Source organism: Bufo gargarizans, chromosome 10 (genome assembly GCF_014858855.1).
Source record: "Bufo gargarizans isolate SCDJY-AF-19 chromosome 10, ASM1485885v1, whole genome shotgun sequence".
NCBI classification, from domain to species: domain Eukaryota; kingdom Metazoa; phylum Chordata; class Amphibia; order Anura; family Bufonidae; genus Bufo; species Bufo gargarizans.
The window spans coordinates 9,364,187-9,385,356 of record NC_058089.1 but is presented as its reverse complement, the minus strand read 5'-3'; the positions used below and the strand labels follow the sequence as shown (position 1 = coordinate 9,385,356).

Here is a 21,170-nt window from a genome sequence, read left to right as displayed (position 1 = left end):
AGTGGTCTATCAGGGGCCGAATTTTGTGGAGCCGGTCAAAAGCTGGGTGGCCTCTGGGACGAGAGGTGCTGTTGTCGCTAAAGTGCAGGAAACGCAGGATGGTCTCAAATAGTGTCCTGGACATGGCAGCAGAGAACATGGGCATGTGATGAATTGGGTTCGTGGACCAATATGACCGCAATTCATGCTTTTTTGTTAAGCCCATGTTGAGGAGAAGGCCCAGAAAAATTTTACATTCGGAAACTTGGACGGGAAAGACTGGGCATAATAGCTTCCCGGGTTGGCGGCTATAAATTCAGTGGCATATCGGTTTGTTTCTGCCACAACTAAGTCCACGAGCTCCGCTGTCAAGAACAGCTAAAAAAAAAAAACAGTGCCGAACCGATCTGAGCTGTCTCAACCCGAACTCCAGACTGGGCGGTGAAAGGGGGAACTATTGGTGCGGCTGAAGTTGGGGGCTGCCAATCAGGGTTTGCCAGCACCTCAGGGACACTAGGGGCTCTACGGGCCTGTCTGTGCGGTGGCTGCGACGGGAGAACTAATGCACGTGCCACCGTACCAGCTTCAACTGCCCTTCTGGTGCTCGCCACTTCACCATGTTGTACGGCAGTGCTGGTACTAGGTCCAGGATGGGCTGCGCTGCTGGTGTATGCCTCACCGCGTAATCCGACAGCGCCAGCCACACTCTGCTGCCCTTGAAGCGGATCCTGCGTAACCTGTGGTCTAGCAACACGGGGCCGGGTACGCCTGGTGGTATGAGAAACCTCAACCTCCTCGTCCGAACTTTGGGTCAGACTGCCACTGCTTTCTACAGGTTCATATTCTGACCCGCTGGATTCGTCAGATGAGGGTTCCCATTCCTCATCCGACTGGGTCAGAAGCCTGTAGGCCTCGTCAGAAGAATACCCCTTGTTTGCCATTTGGTCAACTAAATTTAGGGGGTATTCCCTGAGACTACCTAAGAAAAAAAGCAAGCCTGTCTTACAAATGGGAGGCCAGCGAAGTACCGGAGGCTGCAGCGATTGATAAAAAATATCAAAACTGATTTTTTTATCGCCGCAGTGCTTGTAAAGTGATTGTGCAGTAATAAAAAAATTATATATTTTTTGTCACTGCGGCGGGGCGGGTGTGGGTGAACGCACGCGTGGGCAACCGATCAGGCCTGATCGGGCAAACACTGCGTTTTGGGTGGAGGGCGAACTAAGGTGAGACTAATACTATTATAGACCTGACTGTGATCAGTTCTGATCATTTACAGATACTATTAGGCCTCTTTCACACGGACGTCATATTTTTGGCCCGGATAAAAAGGCGGGTGTGTTGCGGAAAAATGCGCGATTTTTCCGCGCAAGTGCAAAACATTGTCATGCGTTTTGCACTCGCGTTAGAAAAATCGCGCATGTTTGGTACCCATGTTCGGTGTTCTGTAGATTGTATTATTTTCCCTTATAACATGGTTATAAGGGAAAATAATAGCATTCTTAATACAGAATGCATAGTAAAATAGCGCTGGAGGGGTTAAAAAATAAATTAAAATTATTTAACTCACCTTAGTCCACTTGTTCACGTAGCCCGGCATCTCCTTCTGTCTCCTTTGCTGTACAGGACCTGGGGTGATGGATCATCACATGATCCATCACCATGGTAAAAGATCATGTGATGGAACATGTGATGACCGGAGTGACGTCATCACAGGTCCTGGTCATGTAATTAATGCTCACCCCAGGTCCTGTACAGGAGATGCCAGGCTACGCGAACAAGTGGACTATGGCGAGTTAAATAATTGTAAAAAAAAAAAATTTAACCCCTCCAGTGCTATTTGACTATGCATTCTGTATTCAGAATGCTATTATTTTCCCTTATAACCAAGTTATAAGGGAAAATAATAATGATCGGGTCTCCATCCCGATCGTATCCTAGCAACAGTGCGTGAAAATCGCACCGCATCCGCACTTGCTTGCGGATGCTTACGAATTTCACGCAACCCCATTCACTTCTATGGGGCCTGCGTTGCGTGGATTATCGCACCGCAACGCACAAAGAGGAGCATGCTGCGATTTTCACGCAACGCATAAGTGATGCGTAAAAATCACCGCTCATGTGAACAGCCCCATAGAAATGAATGGGTCGGTATTCAGTGCGGGTGCAATGTGTTCAACTCACACATCGCACCCTCGCGGAAAACTCGCCCGTGTGAAAGAGGCCTAAAAGTACAAATGCTGATTAGCGATACGCTAATCAGCGAATCAGTGACTGCGGTGCGGTGGGCTGGGCGCTAACTGCCTAACCAAGGGGCCTAAACTATCCTAAAACCTAACAGTCAATACCAGTGGAAAAAAAAAAAGTGACAGTTTACACCGATCACTTTTTTCCCTTTCACTAGGTGATTGACAGGAACCAACCAACGGAAAGAACCAGCAGAGGAGCACAGCAGCCATTTAACACATTATATTTATAAATATAATGTGTTAGATGGCTTCTCACTATTTTTTTTTGAAAATCATCAGCCTGCCAGCGACGATCATTGGCTGGCAGGCTGATGACGAACTTGTCTTAACTTTTGCCGGCCCGAGATACGCATGCGCGGGCCGGCTTTAACTGAAATCTCGCATCTCGCGAGATGACGCCCCGGCGCGTCTACTCGGAATAACAGGGCCGCCGCAAAGACGCAATCCTGCGTACGGCGGTAATGTAGTGGTTAAAAAGGAAATGCAATTCGATAACACAGGCCCTTTGAAATATGGAAGCAATATGGCTGACATGCAGATGTCTAAGTCCCCTTTACTGTCCAGCCATGCAACAACATTTTGTCATGTGGTCCGTTTTGCACAGTTTATGCCAGTTGAGCATAATAGGGGCTGGGCAGGTGTGTGCCTGGGGCCATGCCAGGGCTGGGACTCCAATCCCCGGCAAATTTACTTACATTTGCACCTGGAAACAGGCGCAAGTGTTAACTAAAAACTGGCTGGCGTACTTTTTACTCCAGGCATACTGACTGCCACAGATGCGCCTAATTTATGACTTGCCTCACACCACGTCATAAATTAGATGGATCTTATGGCAGCACAGAGGGAAAAACTAAGACTAGCCGTTCTTTAGAAAATGTGCCCCTGCAAGTTTTACTCTCATTCTGTATCGACACTGAATGTTTGTACTTTCTTTATTTCAGAACCGATGACGGCAAATTCTCTGCAGTTCAGTGATGTGACCTCGTCTTCTGTGTCTCTGACGTGGAGTAAACCTGATGAGTATCAGACGTCTTACAGCTACAGAGTCCAGACCAATCTCACCTCATCATCAGTAATGATAAATAATACAATAGTGAGAAGTGAATCAGCGACAATAACAATGAATCTGATCCCCGGAGAAACCTATACATTCACGGTGTATACGAGAGCTGCCGATGACATCACTGAATCAGACCCGGTGTCACTAACTATCTGCATAGGTAATACCAATGTGTTCAGAGTATGCCATTTCATAAAAAGTGTTGTTTATTTTTTATTTTGACATTTAAATCCTGCCACGTTCCATTTCCCTTTAAACTAAGGTTGTTAAGCAGTATAGCAAGTCTCAGAAAAGTGATTTGGCAGTAAAAAGACAGGCAGGTCTTAGGCCGGTCACAGTTGCATTGTGGTCTATGAGGGCAAAGTCACACGCGATCTCCAACCTGCAACCAAAAATCCAACTGTGTGGCATTCTGTGCAACGGTCACATCACAGTGTCGCATGGTGACCCCACTGACAATCATTAGATTTGATTTGCAATGCGATGACGTGATCTTTGTGTCATACAAATCATTTCACACTGTAGCCCCAGCCATAAAGTGACACTGGCACCGCAGACACGAATAGGTTGTCAATTCTAAATACTTGGATAACCCATTGAAATGTTGCATAACTAACCAGTCTGTGATTTGTGATATTCTCAGTTCCTGGACAAGTTTCCAGCCTCTCACTGACCAATTCCAAGTCGGTTGATTTTCTCGGAGCCACATGGACAAAACCAGCAGGCAAAGTGGATAATTATACCGTCAGTCTAACAGGAGCCGTGAATAAGATAATACCAACTAGTACTACACAAGTGAATGTCACAGGATTACTGCCCGGAAGAGAATATACAGTCACTGTACAGACAGGCAGTGGGAGCTGCAGCCAGATGTCTGCTCCAGTGACAGAGGCCACATGTGAGTATCATCAGGATCTGCTCAATGGTGTCTTTTCATCATCCTTCACCTCTGTTACTGTCACTTTTCCCGTATACGTCATGTGCTGTATATGTTCTCACCTGTCTGTATTGTTGTTGTTTGTGCAGATCCAACCCAACCTGGAAAGTTATCCCTTATCAGCATCGAAACTAAGAATCTGACGTTATCTTGGACAGAGCCAGTAAATATGTCCGGTGTGACTAAGTCATATACTATTCGCTATGGGATGTTCCCATCAACTAACGTAACTGTGACCAGCAACGCAACAAATGTCATCCTTCAGAAGCTGACCTCAGGGACTAATTACAGCATTACTGTGGTCACAGTCGGAGTCCGGGGGTATCCGAGTTCTCCTGTCAGCACATCTGTCTATACAAGTAGGTTCTCTCATCACTGTTCTTAAAATGTGACATGATGTGAGAAATAGAGTAAATGGAGATGGAGCAGAGTAATCGAAAAGAAAGGGGAGAGGATAGGATTATAGCAGAATTTACACAAAAAGTAGAGGTCCTTTAATAAGACATGTTGGAACCTTATTTTGAACTTTATTACTTAAAGAATATTGTCACAGTGGACCTTCATTATTTGGGACGGCCACAGACATCGCCTTACTCATCTAGCTTCTGACCGGCAGCCAGACACCAATGTCCCATGCGGGATTCTGATATTGATGACCTGTCTTCAAGATAGGCCATCAATTTCAAATCAGGTGTGGTCCAACTCTTGGAATGTTAGCTTTCAAACCATACAAAGCCCATATCTCTAGCTGCTACCAAACCAGAGATATGAGCAGATAAAGCTGGTTTCATACGAGCGATTGTCACGTTCCGGACTCTGAGTGTGAGTATTAGACAGCTCCCGTCCTGAACTTCCAGCACTGACGGGGTCACATAGCATTATATTGATTTATGATGCTATGTAGCCCTTACAGTTCTTGTATGTATTGGATAACAGTGACCGCATTATGTCAATGTTATCCAATACATTCCAGACCTCTAAGGGTTACATAGCATCATAAATCAATATAATGCTATGCGACCCCGGCAGTGCTGGAAGTTTAGTACGGGAGCTCTCTGAAACTCACGCTGCGAGTCCGGAGCGTGACACTCATTCGTGTGGAACTAGCCTAAAGCAGGCCACCCCCCATTCCCTTGAGTCTGGAGGAGGAGGAGCAGTTGCAGAGCTGACAGCCTGCAGGAAGACAGGAAAAATTGTAAAAAATATAGAGAAACGTGGCATTTTCATTTTGTGAAAAATTAGAAGGAAAAGGAAAAAATGACGACTACTAGAACACAAAGAGAGAACATGTTACTGGTCCTTAAGGCTAAACTGAATTGTCAATAAAGGGTTCAAATTCAATTGTGTCCCATGAGTCGAGATGGCCTTGTGGTTCGCCCGGCGGTCGTTTCGCTGCCATATTCTTTTGCATTGTGCAGAACTTTGACCCACGACACATCCATCACGTGGCACAGGACAACCAATTGAGACGTTTCAGCACATGGACACACCCCCTACCCTATAAATAAACCTTATCTGGCAGCCATTTTACATTCCGTGTTTTGCCAGTGTAGGGAGAGGTTGCTGTGTGGAGCAGGGACAGACTGTTAGGGACACCAAATTCTAGCTAATAGGACCATAAAAGTCCTTTTAAGGACTGGTATAGGTGTGCTATCGATTGGGGTGACATACTGAATGGTGTGATATACTTATAATATACTTTCTAACACAGATACACCGGCTTCCACCAAATATTAAGGGATTTGATATACCGGATTCCAGCAAATACTCATTAAGGGGTTCTATATACCTGGTTACACAAAATACTGATAGAGGAGATTGATATACCAGCTTTCACCAAATATTGATTGAGGCCTGCGATTTACCTGCTTCCACAAATACTGCTCTTCTATAGGGACTTTGTCACAGGGTCATTTTGAAAATGACAGGCAGAGGAAGAAGCAGGCCATTCTGCAGGGGTGGTAGGGGTCGGGCAGGTGCACTAGGCCGAAGCCTAAGTGGGAAGTTGGAGAAGGTGCATGCGATTACGTCAAAGGACACACCAGAGTTGGTTAAGTCGCTCACTCAGCCTTCCACTTCTGCACCCTCCTCACTCTCTGCTGTGTGCACCCCCAAAGACACCACCACCACCATAGCCCCTCCACTCGAGTGAGAGGATTTTTTTTCCCATCCATTCCCAGACATCAGATCAGGAAGAGGAGGTAGCAATGGCCGCCACCCAGCGGTCTGACGACAGTAACCAGATCAGCCCAAGGATGGAGGTCCCCCCTGTTGCTGCCTACTCAACGACGATAATGACGTGTTGATGGATGTCACGTGGGTGTCCACAAGAAAGGAAGAGGAGGGGTGTTAAGAGGGAGAGACAGAGCAGCAGAGAGGGAGGAGAAGGAGGAGAAGCAGGAAGAACTTGCAGTGCACAGGAGGCAAAAAGCAGACTGCTAATGTATCTTGAGCGAGCCATCCACCATGCACGGTCACATCTGGTGCTCCCAGGATGCCGGAACATGGCTCCGCAGTATGGGCTTTTTTTAACGTGCCAGCTGCTGGCAATAGTGTTGCCATCTGCATCCTGTGCTGTCAATGCACAAGTCGCGGAAAGCCCAACACTCACCTAGGGACGACAGCCTTAAGAAGGCACCTGGCCTCCCATCACCGTGCCCAGTTTTAGCAACACCATCAGAACCCACAAAGCCACACTCCCGGCGCTCCCCATCCTGCCTCTTCTCCTTCTCCTCTCTCCTCCCATTTGTCCTCCATTCCACCTTCCACCATGCAGTCGTCGCGTTCATCTGGCAAAAGGCAGGCTTCCGTGGCCCAAATGTTCGAATCTAAAAAGTTGATGACGCCAGATAAACCTTGTGTCCAATGGCTGACAACTGGCTTGTCGGAACTGCTTGCCCACCAACTACTGCCATATAAACTGATGGACTCGGGAGGCCTTTAGAAATTTTGTGGCCATTCAGAATGCATGGGGATATGCCTGATCAGTTCTTTTCCGGTATAGAGCCCCTGTGATGGAACTCTATGCTGGAAAAGAAAAACACTGTTAGTACCCTAACATCACAAAAAGTGTAATACCAAGCGATCAAAAAGTCAAATGCACCGTAAAATAGTACCAAACAGTCATCTCATACTGAAAAAAAATTAGCCCCTACATAAGGCAGTCATATTTGGTATCGTCGCGTCCATAACAACCTGCTCTATAAAAATAGCACATAATCCAACCTTTGAGATGAACATTGTAAATAACAAAAAATTAAAACTGTGCCAAAACAGCTATTTTTTGGTTACCCTACCTTACAAAAAGTGTAATATAGAGCAACCAAAAATCATATGTACCCTAAAAAAGTACCAACAAAACTGCCACCTTATCCCATAGTTTCCAAAATGGGGTCATTTTTGAGGAGTTTCTACTCTAGAGGTGCATCAGGGGGTCTTCAAATGTGACATGGCAACTTAAAATTATCCCAGTGAAATCTGCCTTCCAAACACCATATGGCGTTTCTTTCCTTCTGCGCCCTGCAGTGTGCCCGTACAGCAGTTTACGACCATATATGGGGGTGTTTCTGTAAACTACAGAATCAGGGTAATAAATATTGAGTTTTGTTTGGCTGATAACCCTGCTTTGTTACTGCAATTTTCTTTATTAAAATAGAAAATCTGCCAAAAAAGTGAAATTCTGAAATTTCATCTACATTTTCCTTTAATTCTTGTGGAACACCTAAAGGGTTACCAAAGTTTGTAAAATCAGTTTTGAATACCTTGAGGTTTATTTTCCAAAATTGGGTCACTTTTTGGAGTTTCTACTCTAGGGGTGCATGAGGGGGTCTTCAAATGTGACATGGCAACTTAAAATTATCCCAGTGAAATCTGCCCTCCAAAAACCATATGGCGTTCCTTTCCTTTTGCACCCTGCCGTGTGCCCATACAGCAGTTTACGACCACATATGGTGTGTTTCTGTAAACTACAGAATCAGGGCCATAAATATTGAGTTTTATTTGGCTGTTAACCCTTCCTTTGCTACTGGAAAAAATGGATTCAAATAGAAAATCTGCCCAAAAAGTGAAATTATAAAATTTCATCTACATTTTCCTTAAATTTTTGTGAAACACCTAAAGGATTGCGAAAGTTTGTAAAAACGGTTTTGAATACCTTGAGGGGTGTAGGTTCTAAAATGGAGCCATTTATCCGTGGTTTCTATTATGTAAGCCTCACAAAGTGACTTCAGACCTGAACTGTTTCTTCAAAAGTGTGTTTTGGAAATTTTCAGATTTTCAAGATTTGCTTCTAAATTTCTAAGCCTTCTAACGTCGTCGTCCCCCCAAAAAAAATTGTAATTTACCAAATGATCCAAACATGAAGTAGACATATGGGAAATGTAAAGTAATAACTATTTTAGGAGTTATCACTATCTGTTTTAAAAGCAGAGAAATAGAAATTTAGGAAATTCTGAATTTTTCAAAATTTTGGTAAAATTTAGTATTTTTTTATAAATAAAAATGAAACATTTTGACTCAAATTTACCACTGTCATGAAATACAATGTGTGACAAGAAAATAATGTTAGAATGGCCTGGATAAGTAAAAGCGTTTTAAAGTTATCACAACATAAAGTGACACGTCAGATTTGCCAAATTACCTGGTCCTTAAGGTGAAAAATGGCAGGGTCCTGAAGGGATTTGCCAGGATTTACATTGATGACCTATCCTCAGGATTTTGCACATAACTCACCTTAATGGAACCAAACAAATTCCATTGACTATAATGGGGTCAGTTCAGTTTCCGTTCAGGAGTCTGCTTTTTCAGCAGAGAAATAAGTCCCCCATGCAAGGCTTTTCCCCTTTTCATGGAATCTGGGATGGAGGTCCTGACATAGATGTGAACAAGGCCTTGTAGACCTGAACACTGTCTTTTAAAAAGGAAATACAATTAGATAAGAAGGAATATCGAAGCAATATGGCTGACTTGCAGATGTGATATTGATATCATACAGATAATATAGGGCTGCATCTACAGGTCCTTCTCAAAAAATTAGCATATTGTGATAAAGTTCATTATTTTCTGTAATGTACTGATAAACATTAGACTTTCATATATTTTAGATTCATTACACACCAACTGAAGTAGTTCAAGCCTTTTATTGTTTTAATATTGATGATTTTGGCATACAGCTCATGAAAACCCAAAATTCCTATCTCAAAAATATTAGCATATCATGAAAAGGTTCTCTAAACGAGCTATTAACCTAATCATCTGAATCAACTAATTAACTCTAAACACCTGCAAAAGATTCCTGAGGCTTTTAAAAACTCCCAGCCTGGTTCATTACTCAAAACCGCAATCATGGGTAAGACTGCCGACCTGACTGCTGTCCAGAAGGCCATCATTGACACCCTCAAGCAAGAGGGTAAGACACAGAAAGAAATTTCTGAACGAATAGGCTGTTCCCAGAGTGCTGTATCAAGGCACCTCAGTGGGAAGTCTGTGGGAAGGAAAAAGTGTGGCAGAAAACGCTGCACAACGAGAAGAGGTGACCGGACTCTGAGGAAGATTGTGGAGAAGGACCGATTCCAGACCTTGGGGGACCTGCGGAAGCAGTGGACTGAGTCTGGAGTAGAAACATCCAGAGCCACCGTGTACAGGCGTGTGCAGGAAATGGGCTACAGGTGCCGCATTCCCCAGGTCAAGCCACTTTTGAACCAGAAACAGCGGCAGAAGCGCCTGACCTGGGCTACAGAGAAGCAGCACTGGACTGTTGCTCAGTGGTCCAAAGTACTTTTTTCGGATGAAAGCAAATTTTGCATGTCATTCGGAAAGCAAGGTGCCAGAGTCTGGAGGAAGACTGGGGAGAGGGAAATGCCAAAATGCCTGAAGTCCAGCGTCAAGTACCCACAGTCAGTGATGGTCTGGGGTGCCATGTCAGCTGCTGGTGTTGGTCCACTGTGTTTTATCAAGGGCAGGGTCAATGCAGCTAGCTATCAGGAGATTTTGGAGCACTTCATGCTTCCATCTGCTGAAAAGCTTTATGGAGATGAAGATTTCATTTTTCAGCACGACCTGGCACCTGCTCACAGTGCCAAAACCACTGGTAAATGGTTTACTGACCATGGTATTACTGTGCTCAGTTGGCCTGCCAACTCTCCTGACCTGAACCCCATAGAGAATCTGTGGGATATTGGGAAGAGAAAGTTGAGAGACGCAAGACCCAACACTCTGGATGAGCTTAAGGCCGCTATCGAAGCATCCTGGGCCTCCATAACACCTCAGCAGTGCCACAGGCTGATTGCCTCCATGCCACGCTGCATTGAAGCAGTCATTTCTGCAAAAGGATTCCCGACCAAGTATTGAGTGCATAACTGAACATAATTATTTGAAGGTTGACTTTTTTTGTATTAAAAACACTTTTCTTTTATTGGTCGGATGAAATATGCTAATTTTTTGAGATAGGAAATTTGGGTTTTTATGAGCTGTATGCCAAAATCATCAATATTAAAACAATAAAAGGCTTGAACTACTTCAGTTGGTGTGTAATGAATCTAAAATATATGAAAGTCTAATGTTTATCAGTACATTACAGAAAATAATGAACTTTATCACAATATGCTAATTTTTTGAGAAGGACCTGTATATTTTGAACACCCACCAAAAACTTTAATGAGCGTTTTCTATCCCCAAAATAGATTAAAGTAGTGCATGCTGCTTCTTTAAAACACAGATGTATTTTATGTGCCCTTATGAATAGACACATAAAAAACACTGAATTTGTTTAGCACACCTATGAACCTGTATGTTCAACTTGCCTGTGTAAAATAGTCCATAGTCTCCCTAAGTGATGTGGCTGCAGTTTGGTCTCCAGGCTCTAATTACAACTCTGAATTTTCAGGTTTTGAGCAGTGGTTACCTACTGTATTACACAACACTGCAGGGCACTTTTACTAATGGACTTGCAACACTTTTAGGGTCCATTCACACGTCCGTAGAATAGGTCAGCATCTGTTCCGCAAATTGTGGAACGGGTACAAACCCATTCATTCTCTATGGGGCAGGAATGGATGTGGACAGCACACAGTGTGCTGTCCGCATCCGCATTTCTGGAGCGTGCCCCCAATCTTCCGGTCAGCGGCTTTGGAAAAAAATAGAACATGTCCTATTCTTGTCCGCATTTGCGGACAAGAATAGGCATTTCTATAGGGGGGCCGGCCGGGTGTGTTGCGGATCCGCAGAACTCTACGGACGTGTGAATGAACTGTTAGATGTAAAAAGTGTTGCAAGTCCCCTTTTCTGTCCAGCCATGCAACAATATTTTGTCATGTGGCCTATTTTGCGCAGTTTATGCCAGTTGGACATAATAGGGGGTGGGCAGGTGTGCAAATTTATTTACATTTCACCATGAAAACAGGCGGAAATGTTAGCTAAAAACTAGCTGTCATAGTTTTTACTTCAGGAAGACGGACTGCCAAAGATGCGCCTAATTTATGACTTGGCGCACAACTACAGCACAGAGGAAAAAACTAAGACTAGCCGGTCTTAGTAAATGTGCCCCTGCAAGTTTTACCCTCATTCTGTATCGACACTGCATATTTGTACTTTCTTTATTTCAGAACCGATGTCGGTAAATTCTCCGCAGATCAGTAACGTGACCTCGTCTTCTGTGTCTCTGACGTGGAGTAAACCTGATGAGTATCAGACGTCTTACAGCTACAGAGTCCAGACCAATCTCACCTCATCATCAGTAATGATAAATTATACAATAGTGAGAAGTGAATCAGCGACAATAATGAATCTGACGGCAGGAGAAACCTATACATTCATGGTGTATACAAGAGCTGCCGATGACATCACTGAATCAGACCCGGTGTCACTAACTACCTGCACAGGTAATACCAATGTGTTCAGAGTATGCCATTTCATGAAAACTTTTCTTTATTTTTTCTTTAAAAAAAACATGGCAGAGACATTTATATCCTGTCAAGTTCCATTTCCCTTTAAGCTTAGGTTGTTAAGCAGTATAGTAAGTCTCAGAAAAGTGATTGGGCAGTAAAAAGACAGGCAGGTCTTAGGCCGGTCACAGTTGCATTGTGGTCTATGAGGGCAAAGTCACACGCGATCTCCAACCTGCAACCAAAAATCCAACTGTGTGGCATTCTGTGCAACGGTCACATCACAGTGTTGCATGGTGACCCCACTGACAATCATTAGATTTAATTTGCAATGCGATGACGTGATCTTTGTGTCATACAAATCATGTCACACTGTAGCCCCAACCATAAAGTGACACTGGCACCGCAGACACGAATAGGTTGTCAATTCTAAATACTTGGATAACCCCTTGAAGTGTTGCATAACTAACCAGTCTATGATTTGTGATATTCTCAGTTCCTGGACAAGTTTCCAGCCTCTCACTGACCAATTACAAGTCGGTTGATTTTCTTGGAGCCACATGGACAAAACCAGCAGGCAAAGTGGATAATTATACCGTCAGTCTAACAGGAGCCGTGAATAAGACAATAGCAACTAGTACTACACAAGTGAATTTCACAGGATTACTGCCCGGCAGAGAATATACAGTCACCGTACAGACAGTCAGTGGGAGCTGCAGCCAGACGTCTGCTCCAGTGACAGAGGCCACATGTGAGTATCATCAGGATCTGCTCAATGGTGACTCTTTTCATCATCCTTCACCTCTGTTACTGTCACTTTTCCCGTAAACGTCATGTGCTGTATATGTTCTCACCTGTCTGTATTGTTGTTGTTTGTGCAGATCCAACCCAACCTGGAAAGTTATCCTTTATCAGCATCGGAACTAAGAATCTGACGTTATCTTGGACAGAGCCAGTAAATATGAACGGTGTGACTAAGTCATATAATATTCGCTATGGGATGTTCCCATCAACTAACATAACTGTGACCAGCAACGCAGCAAATGTCACCCTTCAGAACCTGACCTCAGGGACTAATTACAGCATTACTGTGGTCACAGTCGGAGTCCGGGGGTATCCGAGTTCTCCTGTCAGCACATCTGTCTATACAAGTAGGTTCTCTCATGACTGTTTGCAACGGTTCTTAAAATGTGACATGATGTGAGAAATAGAGTAAATGGAGATGGAGCAGAGTAATCGAAAAGAAAGGGGAGAGGATAGGATTATAGCAGAAATTACACAAAAAGTAAAGGTCCTTTAGTAAGACATGTTGGAACCTTTTCTTGAACTTTATTACTTAAAGAATATTGTCACGGTGGCCTTTCATTATTTGGGACGGCCACAGGCATCGCCTTACTCACCTAGCTTCTGACCGGCAGCCAGAAACCAATGTCCCATGCAGGATTCTGATATTGATGACCTGTCTTCAAGATAGGCCATCAATTTCAAATTAGGTGTGGTCCAACTCTTGGAATGCCAGCTTTCAAACAATACAAAGCCCATATCTCTAGCTGCTACCAAACCAGAGATATGAGCAGATAAGGCTGGTTTCGTACGAGCGATTGTCACGCTCCGGACTCGGAGTGTGAGTATAAGGCCTCACGCACACAACCGTTGTTGTGTTCGGTTCTGCAACATGGGGTTCCGTTGTTCCGTGATCCGTTTCCGTTTTTGTTTCCGTGTGTCTTCCTTTATTTTTGGAGGACCACCAGACATAAAGGAAAGTAAAAAAAAAAGTCTAAGTCAGGTTTGCCATGCAAACAATAGGAAAAAAACGGACGCGGACAACAATCTTGTGTGGCTCCACGTTTTTTTGCAGTCCGATTGACTTGAATGGGGCCGCAAACCGTGTTCTGCGAAAATAATAGGACAGGTTATATTTTTTTGATGGACTGGAACCACGGATCATGGACGCGGATGACAAACGGTGCATTAGCCGAGTTTTCAACTGACCCATTGAAAGTCAATGGGTCCGCAGAAAATCACGAAAAAGGGAAGAACGGACACGGAATAAAACAACGGTCGTGTGCATGAGGCCTTAGACAGCTCCCGTCCTGAACTTCCAGCACTGCCGGGGTCGCATAGCATTATATTGATTTATGATGCTATGTAGCCCTTACAGTTCTGGTATGTATTGGATGACAGTGACAGCATTATGTCAGTGTTATCCAATACATTCCAGACCTCTAAGGGTTATATAGCATCATAAATCAATATAATGCTATGCAACACAGTCAGTCCTGGAAGTTCAGGAGGGGAGCTGTCTGAGACTCACGCTGCAAGTCCGGAGCGTGACACTCACTCGTGTGAAACCAGGCTAAAGCAGGCCAGCCTCCATCCCCTTTAGTCTGGAGAAGGAGGAGCAGTTGCAGAGCTGACAGCCTGCAGGAAGACAGGAAAAATATAGAAACGTGGCATTTTGATTTTGTACTGACCCACATAATAAAGTTATGTTATTTATACCACACAGTAAATTCCGTAAATAAATAAATTCCACAAAATAATGTAAAAATTGCTGTTTTTCTATCTTTCCCCCTAAAATGAAATAATAAAAGTTAGTCAACACTCTATATATAGCCCAAAATGGTTAAAAAATAAAACCTACAACTCATCCCACAAAAGAAAAAAAAAATTAGAAGGAAAAGGAAAAAAAGTTATGACTGCTAGAACACAAAGAGAGAACATGTTACTGGTCCATAAGGATAAAAATAATTGTCACTAAAGGGTTAAAATTCAATTCTGTCCCATGAGTAGAGATGGTCTTGCAGTTCACCCGGCAGTCGTTTCGCGGCAAACTTTGCTCGTTCGCGTTCACCGAACAAGTGAACATATGGTGATGTCCGCTGGCGCCATATTCTTTTGCATTGTGCAGAACTTTGACCCATGACACATCCATCAGGTGGTACAGGACAGCCAATTGAGATGTTTCAGCACATGGACATACCCCCTACCCTCTAAATAAACCTTATCTGGCAGCCATTTTACATTCCCTGTTTTGCCAGTGTAGGGAGAGGTTGCTGTGTGGAGCAGGGACAGACTGTTAGGGACACCAAATGCTAGCTAATAGGGCCACAAAAGTCCTTTCAAGGACTGGGATTGGTGTGCTTTCAATAGGGAATAACTAATTGCAACTGGTGTGATATACCTGCTTCCACAAAATGCTGATTGAGGGGTGTAATATACCGCTTCCAGCAAATACTCATTAAAGGGGTTCTATACACCTGTTTCCACAAAAAAATTGATAGAGGGGATTGATATACCGGCTTCCACAAAATATTGATTGAGGCCTGTGATACACCGGCTTCCACCAAATATTGATTAAGGGGTTTAATATACCACTTCCAGCAAATACTCATTAAGGGGTTCTGTATACCTGTTTCCACAAAAAACTGATAAAGGGGATTGATATACCGGCTTCCACCAAATCTAGATGGAGGCCTGCGATATACCTGCTTCCACAAATACTGCTCTTCTATAGGGACTTTTTCACAGGGTCATTTTGAAAATGACAGGCAGAGGAAGAGGCAGGCCGTTCTGCAGGGGTGGTAGGGGTCGGGCAGGTGCACTAGGCCGAAGCCTAAGTGGGAAGTTGGAGAAGGTGCATGCGATTACGTCAAAGGACGCACCAGAGTTGGTTAAGTGGCTCATTCAGCCTTCCACTTCTGCACCCTCCTCATTCTCTGTATCTGCACTCTCCTCACTCTCTGCTGTGTGCATCCCCAAAGACACCACCACCACCATAGTCCCGCCACTCGAGTCAGAGGAATTATTTTCCCATCGATTCCCAGACCTTACCGATGCGCAGCCATTCTTGGCACCGGATCAGGAAGAGACGGTAGCAATGGCCTCCACCCAGCGGTCTGACGACAGTACCCAGATCAGTACAAGGACGGAGGTCCCCGCTGTTGCTGCCTACTCAGAGATCTCTAATGTCAGTGGTGGTGAAGGTGACGATGACGTGTCGATGGATGTCACGTGGATGCCCACAAGAGAGGAAGAGGAGGGGAGTTAGGGGGTAGAAGGAGAAGCAGGAAGAACTTGCAGTGCACAGGAGGCAAAAAGCAGACTGCAAATGTATCTGGAGCAAGCCATTCACCATGCATGGTCACATCTGGCGCTCCCAGGACGTCGGCACATGGCTCCGCAGTGTGGGCTTTTTTTAACGTGTCAGCTGCTGACAATAGTGTTGCCATCTGCAACCTGTGCTGTCAACGCACAAGTCGCGGTAAGCCCAACACTCACCTAGGGACGACTTAAGAAGGCACCTGGCCTCCCATCACCAAGCCCAGTGGGAGCAACACCATCAGAACCCACAAAGCCACACTCCTGGCGCTCCACATCCTGCCTCTTCTCCTCTCTCATCCCATTTGTCCTCCACTCCACCTTCCACCATGCCGTCCTTGCGTTCATCTGGCAAAAGGCAGGATTCCGTGGCCCAAATGTTTGAACGTAAAAACTTGATGATGCCGGATAACCCTCTTGCCCAATGGCTGACCATTGGCTTGTCGGAACTGCTTGCACGCTAACTACTGCCATATAAACTGGTGGACTCGGGAGGCCTTTAGAAAATTTGTGGCCATTGGCACACCACAATGGAAGGTCCCCGGAAGGAAATATTTCTCCCAGAAGGGCATCCCAGAGCTATATGGCCATGTTCAGCGGCAAGTGAATTTATCTCTGGGACACAGTGTCAGTGCCAAGATACATCTGACCACAGACACGTGGTCTAGTAAACACAGGCAGGGAAGGTACATAACTTACTTTAACCTGAGGGTTGTCAACCATGTAAACCGTGGCACCCGTGTGGATTTGCTGTTACCGCCACGGATTGCATGCAGGTGTCACGGATGAAGTTAGCAGATAGCTGGAACATATAAATAAACAAGCGACTGGCTTGATCCCAAACTAAGGAGCTTTATAGGTGAGCCCTATAAAACCATAAGATCTCTCCCTGACTGCTATGCACATGCAAGGGTCTGTATGGTAGACGATTGCATGCCCGCGTACCGAATACTGTGTGACACCTGAAAACCCTATAATAGTGAGGGGACACGACCACCGGCTCCCTGTACTTAATACGGACAGAGTCAGGGTCACCTAGAATCAGGCCAGCAAGGAAACACAATAAAGTGACTTATCTGAAGAAGCAGCCTCCAGCAGTGAACACCTCATCCAGGAAGTAGCATAAACCGCAAAGTGAGGCAGTATGGGAGGGATTATAAAGGAAGACAATAAGTCGAAATAAGTGACACCTGGCAGAAGGAAAGGAGATGAGAAAGTGAAACCAAAACAAAGAACATCATACAAGAGGTAGAGAAGAACATCTGCCAGCTCTTCTCACAGAACTGGTGGTGACAGTACCTCTCCCTCTACGGGTGGACTCCGGACACTCAGAGCCCACCTTCTCAGGATGAGACCGATGGAAAGCCCTGATGAGACGAGTGGCCTTAATGTCCGCCACTGGGACCCACATCCTCTCCTCAGGACCATAACCCTCCCAATGAACGAGGTACTGAAGAGAACCGCCGATAATGCGAGAATCCAAAATCCTAGAGACATCAAATTCAAGATTACCATCAACAATAATCGGAGAAGGAGGCAAAGAGGAGGGTACAGTGGGTTGGACATAAGGTTTTAATAGGGAAAAACATTATGGATCTTCCAAATCTGAGGAAGATCAAGACGGAAGGCAACGGGATTGATGACGGACAAGATCTTGTAAGGCCAAATAAACTTAGGACCCAACTTCCAGGAGGGAACCTTCAGTTTGATATTCTTTGTAGACAACCACACCAGATCACCAACATTCAGGTCCGGACCAGGCACACGTCTCTTATCCGCCACACGCTTATATCTCTCACTCATGCTCTTTAGATTACCCTGAATCTTTTGCCAAATAAATGTCAAAGACAAGGAAAATCTCTCCTCATCAGGTAAACCAGAAGACCCCTCTCCTGAGAATGTCCCAAACTGCGGATGAAACCCATATGCACCAAAAAATTGTGACTCATCAGAGGACTCCTGGCGACGGTCATTTAAAGCAAACTCAGCAAGGGACAAAAAAGAATACCAATCCTCCTGATTCTCCGCCACAAAACAGCACAGCTATGTCTCCAGATTCTGATTGACGCGTTCGGTCTGACCATTCGACTGCGGGTGAAAAACAGAAGAGAACGACAACCGAACCCCCAAGCGAGAACTGAAGGCCTTCCAGAATCTGGAAACAAATTGCGTGCCCCTATCAGAAACTATGTCTGAAGGAATGCCATGTAATTTGACAATATGATCAACAAACGCTTGCACCAGTGTCTTAGCATTGGGTAACCCAGGAAAGGGAATGAAATGTGCTATTTTGCTAAAACGGTCCACTATCACCAGAATCACAGTCTTCCCTGAGGAACGAGGCAGGTCCGTAATGAAGTCCATGGACAGATGTGTCCAAGGACGGGAAGGAATGGGTAACAGGAGGAGAGAACCCAATGGCCGTGAATGAGGGACCTTGGCACGAGTGCAGGTCTCGCAGACTGCCACAAAACCCTCAACCGTCTTACGAAGAGCCGGCCACAGAATCTCCGAGCAATGAGATCCACTGTGGCTCTACTCCCTGGGTGCCCAACAAGTACAGTATCGTGCTGCTCCTTAAAAACCTTGTGTCGTAAAGCGAGAGGCACAAACAACCTCCCAGGAGGACAAAGATCAGGAGTCTCTGCCTGGGCTGCCTGAACCTCTGCCTCTAAATCAGGATAAAGAGCAGAGACGACCACCCCTTCAGCCAAAATAGGACCCGGGTCTTCAAAGTTCCCCCCTCCTGGAAAACAACGTGACAGGGCATCCGCCTTCACATTTTTAACCCCAGGGCGGAACGTAACAACAAAATTAAACCTAGAATAGAATAAAGACCATCTGGCCTGTCTTAGGTTCAGACGCTTGGCCGATTCGAAGAAGGCCAGATTCTTATGGTCGGTAAACACGGTAATAGGGTGTCTGGCTCACTCTAACCAATGGCGCCATTCCTCAAAAGCTAATTTGATGGCCAACAACTCCCTATCTCCCACATTGTAATTTCTCTCTGCAGAGGAGAGTTTCCTTGAGAAAAAGGCACACGGTCGCCATTTGGCAGGAGAGGGACCCTGAGATAAGACCGCACCCACACCCACCTCAGAAGCATCCACCTCAACAATAAAAGGTAGAGAGACATCAGGTTGTACCAAAATGGGAGCGGAAGCAAAACTCTCTTTAATACTAGAAAAGGCTTTAAGCGCATCTACCGACCACGAGGAAAAATCCACCCCCTTTTTAGTCATATCAGTGAGTGGCTTAACAACAGAAGAATAATTCAGAATTAACTTTCTGTAATAATTGGCAAAACCCAAAAACCGCATCAGTGCCTTCTGATTCTCAGGAAGCTCCCAATAAAAGCACAGCGCGGACCTTCTCAGCGTCCATCCGAAAACCAGAAGCGGAGAGAAGAAAACGAAGAAATAGAATCTCCGGAACCGCAAACACACATTTTTCCAGTTTCGCATATAATTTATTCAGCAAGACCTGACATAGGTGGTCCCGATGAGTCTTGAAATCAGGAGAAAAAATATCAAAGTGTCATCTAGATACACCAGTACAAATTTCCCCATTAAATGATAAAGCAAAAAAAAAAAAAAATGCGGCAACAGGTGACTTCGAGGGTCGGATGTGTCCCTTTCTCAGGCTCAGAGATATAAGTACGCATAACGACTCTTTCAGGTTGGGAGAGATTGTATAGTCGTGATTTTGGCAGCTTGGCGCCTGGGATGAGATTAATAGGGAAAAGGGGGCAAGTCCTGGACACAACTCTCGGAAAACACATCCGAAAATTCAGAGAGAAAAGATGGCACAGTCTTGGTAGAAACCTCTGAAAGACGCCATGAGGCAATTCTCTCTGCAAAACTCACTCCAACCATTTATTTGCCTTGCTTGCCAATCAATGGTGGGGTTATGTTTTGTGAGCCAGGGTAGCCCCAACACTAGAGGAGTAGGTAATCCGCTTAAGACGAAACATGACATATCCTCAACATGAGCGTCACCCACAGTCAAACGGATCTTGTGAACTATGCCCTTTTATAACGATTTTTGAGAAAGTGGAGTGGAATCTATAGCAAAAACAGGTATATCCTTTTCCAAAGTGCATACCTGGAAACCATGCGTTGTTGCAAATTGATTATCAATTAGATTGACAGCTGCTCCACTATCTACAAAAATCTCACAATGTTCTTGCTGTCTAGCGCCACCCTGGCAGGTAGGAGAAAACGGGAACTACAAGCAAACGGCAAACCTTCAATTTCCACATCAACCTTGCCAATAGTAGCAAATGGAAATTTTATTTTATTTTTCTTCAGAAAACGCCATGAATCTCTTAGAGGGGCAAACATTAGCCAAATGATTTATACCCCCACAACAGTAACAAACCCTCCTCTGAAAGCTGAATCCTCTACTATCAGAGGCAAGCAAACCCAGCTGCATGGCCTCCTCCTCAGAGGGGATTGAGACAGACTGAGACCCCTGCGCACTGAATGAGACAGCCCCACTGTCCTTGGGCTGAATATGACAGGAAAGAGTAGTCTCCTCTCGCTCTCTAAGAAGCCTGTCAATACGAACAGCTAGAGACATGGCTGACTAACGACGCTGGTCTCTCATGAAAAGCAAATGCATCTTTCAATCTTTCCAAAAGACCATGGCAAAATTGACTTCGGAGTGCAGCATCATTCCAACCAGTATCAGCTGCCCATCTCCGAAATTCAGAACAATATATCTCTGCGGACTGTTTATCCTGGCATAAAAGATGCAGTTTAGATTCAGCCAGAGCAATACGATCCGGGTCATCATATATCTGCCCCAGGGCTACAAAAAAATTCATCCAATTCCGATTGGAGGGGTCATGCCCCCACCGGCAGCGAAAAGGCCCAAGACTGAGCGTTATCCCTGAGCAGCGGGATGATGATCCCCACCCTCTGCTCCTCATCACCAGTGGAATGGGGAAGTAGGCGAAAATG

At 44.9% G+C, this 21,170-nt stretch overlaps 1 protein-coding gene across 1 annotated transcript in view; it reads left to right on the top strand.

The window, feature by feature from the left end:
* Nucleotides 1-21,170, top strand: part of LOC122920743 (receptor-type tyrosine-protein phosphatase beta-like) — a 117,131-nt gene that overhangs the window by 30,827 nt on the left and 65,134 nt on the right. Inside the window, exons 9-14 of the mRNA XM_044270457.1 lie at nt 3,170-3,448; nt 3,932-4,186; nt 4,315-4,584; nt 11,827-12,102; nt 12,602-12,856; nt 12,987-13,256. Coding sequence (XP_044126392.1) covers nt 3,170-3,448; nt 3,932-4,186; nt 4,315-4,584; nt 11,827-12,102; nt 12,602-12,856; nt 12,987-13,256 — 1,605 coding nt within the window. The remainder of the gene's footprint in view (nt 1-3,169; nt 3,449-3,931; nt 4,187-4,314; nt 4,585-11,826; nt 12,103-12,601; nt 12,857-12,986; nt 13,257-21,170) is intronic.